This window comes from Pyrgilauda ruficollis, unplaced genomic scaffold, assembly GCF_017590135.1.
Source record: "Pyrgilauda ruficollis isolate IOZ18807 unplaced genomic scaffold, ASM1759013v1 scaffold55, whole genome shotgun sequence".
NCBI classification, from domain to species: Eukaryota; Metazoa; Chordata; class Aves; order Passeriformes; family Passeridae; genus Pyrgilauda; species Pyrgilauda ruficollis.
In genome coordinates, this window is record NW_024527155.1 from 5,700,413 (window position 1) to 5,717,197 (window position 16,785).

Consider the following 16,785-nt stretch of genomic DNA (forward strand, 5'->3'; position numbering starts at 1 on the left):
AGCCAATTTAGAAATCCTTGCAACTGCGAGGATTTCTAAATTCAACTCCTCTGCCTTGCCTTGGAGTTTGCACTGCTGCTCCTTGACTCTGTCAGCTGCTGCTTTTTTGAGAAGCTGTAGTAAAATCTGCTGCAACATCTGTAAAATCTGCCTGCAAAAGTAGAAAATAAGCAAGACTTGCAGCATAGTCCAGCCCCATGAGAATGCAAGCACACAAGCAGATGTGCTACAGCCGGGGGAAGGTGTGCACCAGGAGGGTTGCACTCCCTTGCTTTAGGGACACGAGGCTGAGCTGGGGCAAGACCTGAGTGCAGGGGCTTGGGCTGCACAGGCCCCACAGGCCCCTCTTTGGGCCATTTTCAGTGTCTCTGTTATTCACAAATTCGTGACAAATTCCAGAATTTTTTGGCCCCTTATGGAGACATCTGAAAAAATGAACCCGTTTGTATTTACTATTACCCTCACCTATTTAATATCTTAGAGGATTTATCTTATTAGTAACTTAATAGGTCCCCTTTCACTTTATCTCTAAACCTTGTTCCTTTTTATCTGTTTTCAAATACATTACTTGTCTCCTTATTGCATAAGCTATATATGAATTGGATCCTTGCTCTCTCATTCTACACATTTTTCTCATGCTGCTTCTTCTACCAGACCATTGCTTTCTTCTTTATCTTGCCATAATATTTTAGGCTCTTAGACATAGGACCACTAAGAGACAGGCTATCCAAACAAAATATGGTAGAGTTGTAAACCAATCCCTAATCTGTCACTGCTTTTAAAGCTACTGATAGCAAGGTTAACTTTTTAACCTATAACTTTGGATATTGTCCTACAATTGTCTTTAGATTATTTTTAATAGTCTGACTCATTTCTTTCTACCATTCTGGGTGATTGCAGGTGGTAGGGTTTATACAGTCCTTGCTTAATCCCCAGGCTAGTTACTAAGACTCGAATTCTCCACTTAAACCCGGCCCCCCTTCCCAACCCTCCCCTCTGTTCATCTTACCCTGTCTCAGGTGCTGTTCCACACCTCTGAACGATTTTCTGTAACAGCCTTGTTACAGTTCCAGTAGTTGTATTCCTTTTAGGTGGAAGAACCTCAGCCTGCCCAGGAAAGGTATTTATTGTGGCAAACAGATACTGATTTGTGACAGTTTATTGGGGTGATCCCGTGGCACTATTTGTCACAGTCTTTAGTTTAGCCGATGCAGTGGAGTTGGCAGCTTTCTTTTACTAATCCACTTTTGCACACCTTATGCAGTTTTTGTTCATGTCCTATATTTCTTACTTCATTTGAGGCCAAGTATAAACACTTTGCACTCTTTTGAGATTACCTTACACTTTTTATGTAGCTCATTATGACAATTACCTTAGACTGTCGTAATGAGCTATGTAAAGAAGTGTAGGATGCTCTTATTCAGCTGGCCACACTATTCATCCCATCTTTTTTAGCTGACACCTGGTTGGGGCTGCAGTAAACAAAGTCTGAGTTAATTTATCTACTTGCTCACTAAATTACTTCTCAGTATTGTTTGCAGTCTTCATATTACTGTAACATCCTTTACATATATTTTATTCCCACTCTCCCTCTATGCTTGTAAAATAGAACTCCTGTTTTCTTCATAGGCGTCCCACTATGTGCTTGCCATTACTTTTCTCCCCACTATGCAACCAGTATTTTGTTCTACTGCCAGGTGGTAGCTGTCTGTAGAGAGATGTTGGTAGAAGGGTTTGTCATCTACTCACAGACTGTAAGTTCCTTGGCATGATCCTTCCTCTAGTTTGCCCACTATTTGTTCCCTCATTCCACTGATAGGAGTGTCTTGGGTTATTTTTCCTCTTTGATCAAATGTAGCACTCCCATGAGTGTGCAATACCTATGGTTCATTCCTGGTTTCCATTTAAAGGATATCCACATTAATATGCATTTCTTCCCTTTGTGTGTAAGAGCAGAGTAAGAGCAGACTGGGGTACAATGGCACTATCGAGGGGAAAAGCCTCAAACTCCATCTGCCTCTAACCAGGTTTTTTCATGGCCAAGGAAATTTTGGTCCAGCCACTGGAGAGGACTCATATGCTACTGGTATCCATTTTCCTCCTATATTTTGCTGCAACAGCACTGCTCCCACAGTATCAGCTCGTGTTGAAATTCTTGTTATGAATAACTTTCCCTTAACTGAGAATTTGAGTGCAGAAGCTTTTCAAGCAGCTTCTTTCATGTCAGATAAAGCACTGTCTTGGTCTTTGCTCCAGCTCCCTCCCTGATTCTTTTCCTGTCATTTCCATAACGCTCTGCTGCTATTAGCAAAGATGGATACACTGCCATAAGATACTAGCACAGCTATAGATATGCTGCCATGAGAAATTAAATTCTCCCAGCACTCTTCACAGTTGGGATTGATTAGTGGGAGTATTTATTTCGCAGAAAGCTTAACCTTTCTATCATTTATCCATCTTCTTGTTTCACCAGTTTCAGAGTCCAGGCATTTAACTTGAGGTTGTTTTAATTGTGCCATATTCAAGTTGACATTAAATACTGTTAGGTCTATTAATTTTAAAACTCAGCTGCATCTCTCTTCTACCTCTTCTTCTGTAGCTGTGTTTCCCCAAATATCATCACATAAGGCAATCTCTTTTCTTTGTCCCCGACAAACATCATTCAAACCCTTTCCTCACACGAGCATGTGCAGCAGGGCAGGTGCTCGGCCCTGTGGGATGCAAGTAAAGGTATCTTGTTTGTCTCTTAATGTGAAAGCAACTCTGTCAATTGCTTCTTCCCCTGCATTTTGCCATATGGAAGCTTAGTGTGAGTCGTGGGGGTGCATTTGTGCCACTACCTCTCCTAACTCATCCGCTGTCCAAGGAGCCTGACTCAGCCTCAGGGCTGCCAAGGACCTTGCAGCTACCTGTGCTCCACTGAGAGTTAGTTGGTACAGGGTATCACGTCCTGCTGCTCTGTCCACGACATTCAAGCAGGCTCCTATCAGTTTCCTAAAGATTCTCCATCTTCCTCGAGCTTATGGACTGGTAGTGATTGTGCTAATTAGATCCTTGTCTTACCACCCAGCTGGGGAATTTGATTAAATGCCCATGGTGGCAAGATTAAAGGTTTACCAAGGAGGTGCCCGATGTACAATGATAAAAGCTGGTGGAGCATACACTCTAATCAATTTACCACTTAACCCCCATTTAATTCTAAATATAAGCAGTTTCTCTACTGTTGTGCTTCCTTTCAGTGGCTTCATATCTGCAGCTACCTGCCTTGGGTTAAATTTTTTTTTTTCATTTTAGCAGCTACAACAGTTTGATCTGCCATACCAATCTACCCTGGGACAGCATTTGGAGTCTTTGTGGGACAGGCTGCTATTCTCAACTTCTCTTTCTTTTCCCATTTGCCCATATCATCCTTGAAATCATCTTCCTGTGATGGCTCCCGATTCAGTTCTCTACACCACTTTCTGGAACTCCAGCAGTTATTTTTAATTTTTGCATCCCAATCTGCTTTTGCAAATGTCTAATTTTAGCTTTGCATTTACTATGATCAGGTCCCTTTTGAGCTCTCCCTTGCTCCAGGGCGAACCACTGCACTATATATGTTAATCACCCTCCTTAATTCTGTAGTTTCTCTTTTTCTAAATTCATCTGATTCTCTAATTGCCATTGCACATCCTTATTGCCTTTTTGGGCCACTAGATGGTATTCCTTTTCTAAAGACAAGCTTATTTCAAGTCACTGGATAGACCCTTTCAAAACACAATTTTCCCATTGAAGCAGCTGATGTTCTGGTGTTGCCTTGGTATAGATTATTGCTGTTTCCCGTAACAGTCCCATTAATAGAAGCGGTGAATCCTTGAGTCTCTTTTCATCCACTCTCTCATATCGGGAAACATTTGTTCTCTATCACCCATCGGCTTCCTGTGGGCTAGAGAGGCGCCCACAGCCCCTGCTGTAATCTCTGATATTGTTGGGACTTCCTGCAGCCCTTCAGTATTCCTGGTTTTAGGCTTTTTCCTGAGTTGTCTTGGATTTTTCCCATGCTTTCAATTTTGTCTTAAGCTATCCCTCAAGCACTGTGCACAAGGCTGGTTAGGTTGGTGGAGTTGCCTTAACGAGGTCATAGAATCACAGAATGGTTTGGGTTCCAACCCCCTACCATGGGCAGGGAGCCTTCCACTAGACCAGGTTACTCAGAGCTCCATACAGCTTGGCCTCGAGATCACTCAGAGGAAAAGACTCTGAGGATCTACCCAGTCACACCCTTCACCAAAAGATGTTATGAATTTCCCTTTTCCTGACCATGGAGCAGATTTGTAGGATTATGTGGCTGCTTAGAGCTAAGCACGAGCTCATGTCCTTTGGGTGTGTCTTGGGATCCTTCACACCATTCCCCCAGACCTCACCAAACGTGACTGCAAGCTCTACAGAAAGTGACTGGGGAAAACCAAAGTGATGGGTCAGCCCAGGTTAAACCCTCCCCTAGAAGGAGCATGGGCTGGCAAGGGAGGAAGAAGGGGGAAAAGCCTTCCTCAGAGCCAGGCCCCACCACCCCTCTGGTGTGTGCCTGTCTCAGTGCCTCGCTGAGCGGTCTCACTATTGTTGCTGCTGCTGCTGCTGTGGGTGGATCTGTCTGTCTGTCTCTCTGTGTAAAGAAATATGGAACAGAATTATTTTTCATTTTGGAATCGTGCTGCTGCTCACATGATATTAAGAATAAAAAAATATATTTCTGGTCTAGCATCCTGAGTTTGACTCTTGAATCCTTCTGCTGTCCAGATTCAGGTCGGCTGCCTTGCCTGTGGGCAGTATGCAAAATCCAGCCTGGGGCACGTTATGGTGGAAGACCTGCAACTTGCGCTCGTGCAAAATGTTTATTTGGAGGTGGAAAATGCTTTGCAGACGAGATGATCTAAGCCTTTCTTTGGCAGGATATTACCAATTGCACAATTATGCATGAAACAGTAGTTGGGAGGTCTCTTTTAAACAGTAAAACACCAGGGGACTTGCCTTCACCAAACACATTTTGTCCCAGCATTTCTCACTATTTCTGTGTCTGCTGCATCCAAGTGGATGAGGTACAGGATGCCCAGGAATTGGGATGCAAGTCCAGGGACCAGAAGATGCCCAATCCCTTAAGTGTTTCCTACTCCAGAGTTATCCTCATTTTAAAGGAAACTAATTCCTGCAAGCTTGGCCTTTACATGAAAGCCAGACCCTCTCTCTTGTTAAAATCCCTTCCAGAATCAAGCACAGAGGTGGATATTGCCAGCACAGATCTCGGCCATGCATCCAGGCACCCCAGTGCACTCTGAGAGGGAGTTTCCTAATTTAGGACTTGTAAGGATACCCTGTATCTTCTCAGTGCTCGTTAAAGTGTTACAGCTGTAATGAATTCATCTTCATTACATGCTTGGGAGGTAGAGGAGTACTCTTGTCCCTGTAAAAAGCTGACAGATAAAAGGAGGCAGAGAATCAGAGACTCAGACCAGGCACAGAGCCGGAAAAGTAATTACATGCCTAAACAGCTTTGGGAAGAAGTGTCTAAGTGGCAGATCTGGGGCTTGAACCTCTGTCAGCCCCCTCAGGACCAAATCTTTCTTCTTGTGCCGTGGTGGTAGGGATCAGAAGAACTCAATTATTTACAAATCCTATAGCCGCAGGTATGCGGCACACACGCACCGCCTCCCCGGAGAGGGGAAAGGATTCGGATAAGGCTGCGCCTGACCTGAGCTGTCATTCGTGCTGCTAATCCAGCTCAAATCAGTTTCCCCTGGTTTTTTTTTTTCCCCAGGGACCAGAATGGGTACTGCACTTTCCACTGCACAGAATTTGTTGCCAGTTTTCCAAGACTTGTTCATTACAGTGTTTGGAAGAATGCTAGGTTTTCTAGGTGAAGAGATGATCTTTTGACATTTTTCTGGCACGGCTGAAAGCAGAGAGTATCTGAAGAACCTTGAAAACTGATCAGGAGGGGCTTTTGGGTGGTGGTTTTTTTTGTTTGTTTGTTTTGTTTTGTTCTGGTTTTGTTGTTGTTTTTAACTGAATAGAGAGGTTTGCAAAGATTAGGTAAGGGATTGAAAAACCCCACGTGTCTACGACCCAGATGTGCTACTGTAGCCTTGCAGTACTCTCCTTGTGCAGCCGGTGGGGTTGGTGGTGACAGGTCAATAAAACAAGAGTTTGGAGATTAGATGTTTTTCAGTCTAGCAAGTGCTGTGCTCCAAATGGATGAGGATTTATTCCTGCGTCTCATAACCAATTCCCTTTGAACATCTTGTGTGAGGTGTGAATCACTCAGGAGCAGCTGTAGCACATGCACATGTTAACTTCTGTACGCAGCAAACCTCCCAAAACCCATGCACATCCCAACAGGGATGATGGGACCCATACAAACTCCTTGTGCATCCCTGGAATGCTCTACTCCAGAGCTGTAGAGGGTTTGTGTCTCAATCTAAATTTTCCCAAATCCAAAATACTCTCTCCAGCTCCAACCAGCCACTTTGTATGTGTTTCTGTATATTATGTTCAGAGGTTTATCTTTAGTTACTTGTAATGATGCAACTGCTTTTCAAACTCGTCATACAAAGATTTGAATTAAACCTGAACTACAGCAATGCAAGACTGAACAGGCTAAATGGTGAACTCCATTCTCTGATGGATTCAAGGCCCATCCTCATTGATTTTTCTGGAGGAATAATGACACAAAATCCTTTTTTTTTACTCCTGACATTAGTTCTACTTGGTGTCTCGTGATTATTTTCTCTGGGCACAGCAGGGTGAATTGATCTACAAAATATTTTCAGGGATGGTAGAGGATTAAGTATCTTGCACAGATATTTCAATGCAACAGTTGTTACCAAGGACTGTGAGAGAAAAACAGGGTGGGGTAAGGGAGTTGTTCATTTTCCTTCCACTAAGGTCAGCCTTAAATAACTCTCCCACCTCCCTCGGAGGCTGAGACAAGATAATAAGACAAAAATGTCAGAGCAAAGCACGGGGCCCCTCTATTTACAGCAAAGGCCAAATCGCTAACCAACAGATCGGAGCTTGCTTTCTAAACACCGATAAGCGGCAACTTTGAATTAACAGCCCCGGTTCCTCTGCCGCTGTAAATCAGCCTGACCCCGACTGCCCGCAGCACCCCAGTGCCTCCCCCCAGCCAGGGGCTCTCCAGCAGCAGGAGGGGGCTGCAGCAGTGGGCTTAACCCTCCCGGCCCTGGAGATCCCTGTGCCTGGCTCCAAACACCCCCACTTCTTCCCCTGCCCAGCCCCCTATCACTAACAAGCCTTATCAGCAGGATTTACACCTCCTTGTCTAGGAACCCATAGGAAAGCCTATGGACTAGTTACCGATGTGCATCCAAATCCCTAAAGTAGCTTTAAGTGCTCAAAACAATCCACTTACCCAGCGATAATTAATGGTATCAGACCTGGGAGTTCCCGTTCCCTGGCAGGGGAGATCAGAGCACTCCACAGTGGGTCTGGCTGACCACAGGCAGGAAAAGGGGCAGCCCTTCTGTGAGTCCTCAGCACCTCCGGCCCCAGGGAGCATCCTGGGAGTGAGGAATGACAGTGCCAGGAAGAAGGATGCTTGGGAGCCACCACAGCTTGTAAGAGCAATGGTGAGCTGGCTTTTTTCCAGTGCAGATGCAGTGCTGGGAAAGGTGCTTTGGCACAGAGCTGTGCCAGTTGGCCAAACACCAAATGCCACATGGATGATGCTGTAGGAGTGAGGGGGAAGGAGGAAAAAATCACAGCTCCTGTCTCAGGTCCCAGCCCAGCTGGAGGAACCTGAAGTGCTGAAGCTCAAGGTATACCCTGTGAAGGTGAAGGAGCAAGCAGCGCCTCCAGAAGTCATGGAGAAAAATGGGATTTTAGATCAATGTGCAGTGGTGAAAAACACAGATGTATGTGACACAATGATTTATTTTCAATCCATGAGACCACTTTACAGTTGGGACAGATCCAATCTGAGCCAGTTAGAAACATTCCTTTGTTTTTTGGCATTTTCCTCCTTACCCTCTTGCTGCTTTGACTGCCTATAATATCCAGTTTTAGCACCCAGCACTTTCTGCTGTGTCTGCCCATCCTTTCCAGCACCATGACCAAGGACCAAGGTGATCCTCTGCTCTGTTTCACCAAAGGCTTCTCCAAGTCCAAAGGGTACCTGTGGTGCCACCTGCTGTGGAAGTCATGGTGGTGGCACTAGGGGACATTAGTGCTTACAATTTTGGACGCTGGAGAAAACTCCCTGACAGACTCAATGGCCCCTCTCATGGCTGTTTCCTGAGGACGGGCTCAAGATCCTCTCTGTTTGTTCTCATGGACTCGACGACACAAAGGACAGATGTGGTATCAGTGCTGAAAATGGGTATTTTTAGATTGGTGCTGATCAGGCTACTTTTCCAGTGCTCTTCCATTCAGTGGAAGTTATTTGTTACTTTTGTTTCTCAGTACTTGTCCTCTGGCAGGGTGTCATCACCTCTTCTAATGTTTCTCCATCTCCACCAAGGATTACTTTTGGGCCATTAATAGCCACAGATTTAATCTTCTCCTCATTGATAAACAAACTAATTTGTTCTGCTGTGTCTGCTAATAGCTGTTTCTAGGAACTAATAACAGCTTTTAGGTGCTATTTTCTTCTTTACCTTCTCAAAAACCATTTGGCTGCTAATATTTTCATAGGGTTAAAAGAAGCATAGCTGTTTTTTCCATCTCTATTTATAACCTTGCATATGCTCTTCCCAAAGTGGATGGGAAAGATTTTGGGAGCTTTACTCTGGAGATTATTAAATTTGGTTGAGCTTACTTGGGTAGCTGCACTTGTGGAGTGGTTTGAGCCTGCAGAGGCCAGCAGGACTTGAACAAGGTGCAGCCAAATTTGCAAATTCTGTGGTCCCTGGTGAGCTGGGCTTGCCAAAGGTCACCATTTCCCTGTGAGAGGCATTATGTACTCAGGAGGGGTGGCCAGAGGGTTTGAGCCTCAGGAGGCTGTTCTCAGAGCTGCAGCACACCTGGGAACCTCCCTTGTTCTCTAAGGAAAGCTACTGGCTCTTTGGAATTGCCAATTGCATCTTCTGCCAGTGAGCTGCATCTCCAGGGGTGTGCCTGTGCTCACAGTCCTCTCTGCTCTTGCAGCCAGCCTGGAGCTGATGGGAACTGATGGGTGATTCCTGCTTGGCTACACTGAGCTTTGGGACACCTCCTGCTCATTTATAAGCCCATCCTTTGTGCTGTAAGCAGCAGGATAATGTCCCTGGCCTGAGAGAGCCTGGAAAATTGTGAAGTCCACAGTCCAGCAGGAGCACCTTGCTTGAGCCTGGTGGCTGGTGGGGCAGTGGGGGTGGCTCACACGGCCACCAGCCAGGCGGCTGCCTGGATTAGTTTATGGAAGCAGCCCAGATTACTTGTATCAAAGTGAGCATCCCCCTGCTCTGCTTGCACAATGCCCCCTCTGAAGCAAGGGCATCTCTCATTGTGTGACTCCAGATAAGCCAAGGCCTCACCCTTTGCTACAGCAGCCCCTTCTTTCCCCCAGGCAACGTACCTTTGCAGGAATCTTTGCAAGTATTCCCAGAATTAATCCCCCACCTCAGCGCCAGGGTCACCTCCCTGCCCTTCATCTCACACCCGTGCCACTGCACGTGTGCTTGGACACGTCCCTGGGAGCAAAGTAGCTGGAAACCACATGGATACAGGGAGAACCAAGGATGCTGTTCACCCCCAAAACCTGCTCTTGGGAGTGCAGACCCCTCAGGGTGGTTTGGGCTGCATTCCAGCAGCCTGCTGGCACAGTGCAGGTGGGCACTGGGGCTGTTTGCTTCAAAAGCCACTGAATTCACCCCACAGGGAAGAGGCGTCCTGTGGTCACTGCTGTGTGGATCCCTGCTGCTCCTCTGGGACAATGCACATGCAGGCATGGGAAGGACAGTGGCAGTGACCACAGGGCAGCAGAGCAGCAAGGGGGGTGTGGGTGGCATTTTGGGGTCCCTTGGTGCTGAGAACTTATTTGGCTCCAGCCCTGACCTTTGCTGTCACTAAGACTTGCACAAACTTGTAATTGTTAACTAGTTCCCCTGTAGTGGGCTTGTTATTTTTTCAGGAAAGGGTTTGAAAATGCGAGACATCTACAGTAGTAAAGATTTTATTGTGCTGGCAGTGGACTGTAAAACTCAATTACATGTCACTGGGGATTGCCTAAACCTTGTTCCCACTGATGCAACTGCTCAGGCTTGGGGGGAATGTGAAGAAGGGAGGTGGTTTTGAGTAACCTCTGGAGGTGCTTTAGCATGAAGGGCAGGAGCAGCCCACTCCCACCCAGCCACTCTCACCCTTCAGCCAAGTGAGCCCAATGTGGGCCTGAGGATCCGGGGGGATCACAGGAGCCATGCATAGCTGAAACAATGGGTGAGTGCTTGGCTCATCACTTCCTAATGACATGAAAGTCATGGGGAAGCCCAGCCTGGAAGGAGTAAGTGGAGACTTTTCTGTAGAAAAAGCTTTTCCATCGAGAAATGGGTTCCCCTGTTGGCCCCCTCTCTCAGTTCACTGCTGACATGGGAGTTTTCCCTCTAAGACAAAACTTTCCGCAGTTTGTATCCGTTTTATATCCATTTATATGACTGCTAGCATTTTTCATATTCCAGAGGACCATTTATGGTAAGAAAATATGTTTTCCAATAAATAATCAAAGTGATCATATTTTGGAAGGGGAAAAAAATCGTAGTAGGAAACTTTTGAAAAAAGAAAAATTGGCCTGTGCTGAACACTGAGCCAGCATGATATCTTTTTTCCTTCCAATAAATCTTCTGGCTTATTTCTGTACCCTAACTACAGTGAGCCAAGAGGAATTCCTGAACTCTCGGGTACAGTCAGCCCTGCCCTGGCTGCGGCATGCTGCAGGAATGCCACGAGCTTTTTGAAGCTACCTCCAGGATTTGGTTAGCCAAGAGTAAGAGAAGCATCAGGCTGAGAACATGGCACTTTCAAAGCAAAAGAAATCAGTTTCTTTTGTGACATCAGTGGTGTAAGCCTCAGAGAAGGGGAGAGTCTGGCAGGGAAGCTGCCTAGAAGGGAGACAGTGGGTGGAGGAGTCTCCTTACAAAGCCCCTCTGTCAATAAAACTTGAGTTCAGGTGAGCTCAGGTAACATTCAAAAGTGCAAGGAGGAAAGCCCTAAATGGCAAATCGCAGCATGTGATTAACCTGGGGAGCACCCTGCTCAGGAGCCTTTCCAAGGCAGTCGCTTGACTGAGGTCCATTGAACCTGGAGCAGTTGAAACTGCAGCCAGCAGTGCCTGATGACTGCAGGCAAATGATTGCCAAGGGGATCTGGAGGACAATTCTGAGGATTGTCCTCTCTGTCTGAGATTCCAGGTGCAAGGTCCCTGCTTTGGAGGAAGCATGAGTCAGACAAGACTTCTGCTCTTGGCTCTGGCAACCTACTTCAGTTGGGGTAAAATGCCAGGTTTTATCCTATGCAGCTGCTAATTCCCCACCTTTACCCAGTAGTAAGAAGGTCTCAGTAAGTGAATTCCCTGAACTCCTGTCTTGCTGAAACCTGAGCCACTCTCCATGAGTATACCACTAGGTCATCCAAGTACATCTAATATCTTTTTTGAGGGGAAGAGAGGCAGAGATAGTGTTACACATTGTGCAGAAATGCTATTAGCTGTAGTTGAGCATCACAACTTGGATTTATTAGCAGGGGGCTGAGAGACCTACATGGCAGGGGATGTAACTGATAACCTTGTCTTGCATCCGTTTGAGCAAATGGGTCCTGTCCCTGTGTGCTCATCAGAGATTTAGCGCTTCTCACAAGCTTTTTTGCAATCACAGTCATTTAGCAAACATATGATACTTCACACTCACAGCTGTGACAGAGGCATATGGCACTTCCTACCTCCTAAATGTTGATGGATGGAATTGCTTTGACTATTCAAGGAATCAAAGGCCTGGTTCGAATCTCAAGGCCTTGCGTTGATTTCGGTGAGCTTCCTTCTGATTCTCTGTCTGGAGAATCAGGCTTATTCCAAGTTAAACAAGCAAGAGAGTTCAAACAGATGAAAATGTCTCCTACTCAGGCTTATTCCAAGTTAAACAAGCAAGAGAGTTCAAACAGATGAAAATGTCTCCTACTCAGTGGTCCTGAGCACTTGAAATCTCAAAAGTTGGAGCAATGGGAAGTTTGAAGATGATCTCATCCCCAGCATTTAAAATGTGCCTTTTCAGGCAGAAAAAAAAAAAAATAAAAGGAGAAAAGAAAAAGAAAGTATACTTTAAGAAGAAAAAAGTACAAGCTCGCTATTGGTGGCAGAAAAGTTGAGCACAAAGGTACTCAAAAATTGGATAATGTGGTGAAAAGAGCAAGAGCTAGATGTGTTGCCAAAATCAGACCCATAAAAGCCAGTGGACCACTGCTGACCCACCATCTATCTCCTTTTAAAAGCAAACTTACCAGCTAGAATGGAGATATCTGATTATCTCCCAGTTTTCACTGGGATTTACCAGAAATGTTTCTTGGTGGTGAAGACACCATTTTGGACAGAACTCCAGAGAGAAGAGCTGAGATGCTCAGAGCTCCCAGCTGCAGAGGGCAGAGACTGAACCTTTACTCTGTTTAATCCCAAACAGGAATTTGAAGGGGCAGGTGAAAGAGGGAACCTGCCTTTCAGTGGGAGAAGGGGAAAAGGCTTTTTATTTATTTATTTATTTTTTTTCACAGACACAATTTCAAATGCTCAAACTCTGGCCCTGTGCTGAGCCAAAACGACCACCAAAGGTCTCCTGCAAAATGCAGATGTTATTCCTCCCCCTGCCCAAGCTGTGGACGCGTGTCTCTGGCTGAGCACTGCGTGGCCAGTGAGCCTGAGCACAATAATGTGTTTTCCTTCTCCTAACACCTGACAGTAGCATGATTTCACCAACCACTTGGTCCCATTGCTGCATACTTTCCAAGGTGATATAAATCAAACAGATTAACATGTTTGCTTTTAATTTTACATTTTAGAAGCAGCTGTTGAACCACCTCAATGCCAACAGTGTCTATTGCCAGCATTAGTGTCATTAGCAGTCATTGCAGCTGTAATAGCACCATTATCTCCTGCTAAAAGGGTCACTGATGGCTTAGGACAGAGCTTCGGGGAAGTGAAAAGAGCAGACTAAATGAGATGGAAACAGCAAACAGTTGCTTCTATCTTAACTTGCATAAAGACCTGTGGATGCTACGCAGAGGGAAATTAATTTGCACAAGTAGCAAAAATTTTGGCTGGAGTGTCATCAAGGAGGAGGGGCTCTTGGTAGCTCTTGTGTCACTTGGGCTAACATAAAGCATATAAATATGGGAAAGAGAGAATGGGGACATTACTACCAACCATCTTCATCCCTCAGAGTGAACTTCTCTCCACCTCTTGCTGCCACCTCTTGGGTAAGTTGGATTGCCTCCCTTTTACTTTCTACCTGCTGCGCAGACCTGTCTTCTTAAGTTGATGAAGCAGCCAGTGACAATTGTGGCTCTTGACCCAAGAAAATGAGGCCTCCTCAGGTCTTTGAGGACATTGTGCTGGTTTTGGGCCATCATCACACATTACAGCCCCTTCTGAATGGGCGGAGAGGGTTTTTCCTCTGAAGGGGTCTGCTGATCTTGGCTCTCCAGGGCATGTACATTATAGGCCTTGGTGGGATGGCTCTGCCAGCCTTTTGAGGCAAGACAGCAGGGAGCCTGAGACTGATGGAGCATGGAGATGGACTTACGGTTATAGTCAGTAGTCATTTACTGTCACTTGTAAATCCTGGTGCAGAAAGCTCTCTTCCTTCTCAAGCTAGAAGGTCCATCTCCTACTTTGGTCTCATTTCCATGCCAGAGGAGCTAAAAGACACAAGAAGCTTGATTACAACCTATTTTTACCTCCTAGACTTTCCTGTGTCTCCTCTGCCTCTTAGCCCTAGGCCTCAGCCTGCCCACCATGGCTCTCTGGATCCGATCGCTGCCTCTCCTGGCCCTGCTGGCCCTCTCGGGCCCCGGCAGCAGCCACGCGGCTGTCAACCAGCACCTCTGCGGCTCCCACCTGGTGGAAGCTCTGTACCTGGTCTGCGGGGAGCGGGGCTTCTTCTACCAGCCCAAAGCCCGGCGGGATGTTGAGCAGCCTCTAGGTAAGTGGGGCTGACCGTGCAAGAGGTGCAACAACCGCCTGTCTCTGACAGTGACACCAGGAATGTCCTTCGTGGGGAATGCCAGGAATACCTTCGGCATACCAACAGCACCACACTGCCAGTGTAAAGCTCTTCAGGTTAAACAGGCAGATGAGAGGGTGGGCAGGGAGAGAGGATTTATGAGGCAAAAGGAATTGTGCCTGGAAGCTCAAACTCGTTTATTTCTTTGCGTGGCTGTTACACCAGCCTGGGAGTATTCATAGAAAATAAAGGGGGGAGGAACCCAAGAAGCCTCTTTCTGCCCCAAGACAGGATCCCCATTGTTGTCTCCATTCTACTCCTCAGCCATGTTTGTCTGCTACATTCATAAAATCCTCCAGAGACAAAGCTTCCTCTGCCTTCTGGAGCTGTCCATTCCCAAGCTTAACTGACCTTCTTCTTAAGTGTTTCTTCCCAATATCTAACCTGAACATCCCTTGCTGTAAATTATTTCTTGTCTTCTCATTAGTGGACAGGGGGAAGAGCCTAGTCCTTTCATCTTTATGTTCGCTTTTCAAAATATTTGGATACTGTTCCCATGTCTAGTTTTGACCTCTCCTCAGATGCACAACCCTACTGCCTTCCTAGGTCATATTTTCTAGATCTCTAAACATGCAACTCTGCATTTGTCCACATCCTTGCTGGCTGGTGACGCCTGGAGAAGCACACTGAACATTCTGTCTTCCAAGCTTCTAATCAACTGAATAGATGAAGAAGAGACCTTTGTGCAAATTGCATAAATTTCAATCCTCTCATTTCAAGATCAACCTTCACTTAACATTCCCTGGCTGCAATACATGTCTCCCACCATTTCTCTTCCCATCACATACTGTTTTCATTTATATCCAATTCTCTCTCCTGTGTTTGCAACCACCTTGTGAAATAGTCTTAGGGGTCTTTGTAAGGTGAAACAAGATAATGCCCTAGCAGAGTGTTTGCCCATGATTTGTTCAGGATGTCATTTGCCCATTCTCTGATTATTCATTTCTGGAGACCACTACAAATTGATTGGAGGTTTCATTAGCCAAACTACCTAAATACTGTACAGAGAATTTTAATCATGCCAACAAGAATGCAAGTATATGAGAATTTTCTGCCATTTTTTTTGGGACTTTTGCCTGCGCCACCACCTCTTTGTCACACAATCTGGTTATGTTTACAGTCTGCTCACAGCTGGCTTGAAGGATAAAGAGAAGTAAATCACGAAACTTTGACTAGCTATTTCCTTTTCTACTTAACATTGGACCAAATTTTTCCCAAATTTCCCTTCTAGCACACTAGCATAATGATTTTGTGTTACTCTTGTGCCTTGTTCATTGCCTCACGCTTCAGGGGCTTGGGGATTTCGCATCTTGTACTGTACTTGTATTGCCCTAGAAACCACATCTCATTCTCACTTTCCAGGCATTTTCTCTTTGCTGTTAAGGGTCCTTTTCTTCCTGCAGGAAAAACTCACTGATTTATTTGCCATTTTCCATATTTTCATTGGGCAACTAAAACCTGAACAGATCTGTGCACAAGTTTTCAAGTTCTCACCAGCAAATAATCATTCTGTTGAGTGTTATCTGTGTCCAAATACCCTAATTTATCATTGCTTCTAAAAACTTGCCCCCAGCTGTGAACACAGACACACACAAATGCTTTTGCTGTCAGCTTGGGGCTATATCCAGGCAGCCAACTGAATCAGGCTGTTCAGGAACAGCTGGGAAATGCACCCAGCCTCAGAACTGGACTGTCCCTGCAATTCCATGAATATCCCAGTTGTCTGCCCAGGCTCCCAGAAGAGTGGGTAACTGCTTGAAGGGCTCTGCAGTCTCAAACTCTTCTCTATAGAGCAATCCCATTTTATCATCTCACTTACTAGTTGCTCACCCCAGGGAAGGCTCAGGATTTCTCTTGCTCTCCACACATCTTCCCCAACAAAGCCCCTGTATCCCTTTATTCCTCACATTGCTGATAGTCACTCAGCTTGGCATCTTCTGAACACCAAGGATTATTTTGGGAGAGGAAACAAGGTGCTACAAGCAGCATCAGCCTGGGGAAGCCTGTGCAACTTCCTTCCCATTTTCCAGCCAACTCTGGATTAAAAATCTGGTGCCTGCTAAGGGGGTGTCTGCAGGGCTCAAGAGCCAGGGCTGATGCTGCGTGATGTCCCACACCTTTTCTTCTTCTCCCCTGGCAGTGAGTGGTCCCTTGCATGGTGAGCTGGGAGAGCTGCCCTTCCAGCAGGAGGAGTTTGAGAAAGTGAAGCGAGGGATCGTTGAGCAATGCTGCCACAACACCTGCTCCCTCTACCAGCTGGAAAACTACTGCAATTAGCGGCAGGGCTGGCGCTGGGGAGCTCACGGGCCGCGGGCAGAAACATGCACTTATGCTACTGCACCTTCAAAGCAATTGAATAAATATTCTGGATCTATTGGATGGATTGTGCTGGTTCATGTGTCCACATCTTTTTCTCTGCTTTGGAGTGTCAGTGTCCATGCTTGGGTAAAGCACTTTTCAGCCATCACTTCAGATTATCCTTCTGCCACACGAATGAACTCCATGGGAGTGAGGGAGGGAAGGGTATTACACAGCTTTGGAGCAGGCATATGGA

The 16,785-nt window shown here is 45.9% G+C and overlaps 1 protein-coding gene across 1 annotated transcript; it reads left to right on the plus strand.

Annotated features, from left to right (window-relative positions):
- Positions 1-13,352: 13,352 nt before the first annotated feature.
- Positions 13,353-16,508, plus strand: INS (insulin). Its single transcript, XM_041481304.1, has 3 exons — positions 13,353-13,425; positions 13,947-14,150; positions 16,372-16,508. The coding sequence occupies exons 1-3, from the start codon at positions 13,353-13,355 to the stop codon at positions 16,506-16,508; spliced, it is 414 nt and encodes a 137-aa protein (XP_041337238.1).
- Positions 16,509-16,785: the final 277 nt, after the last annotated feature.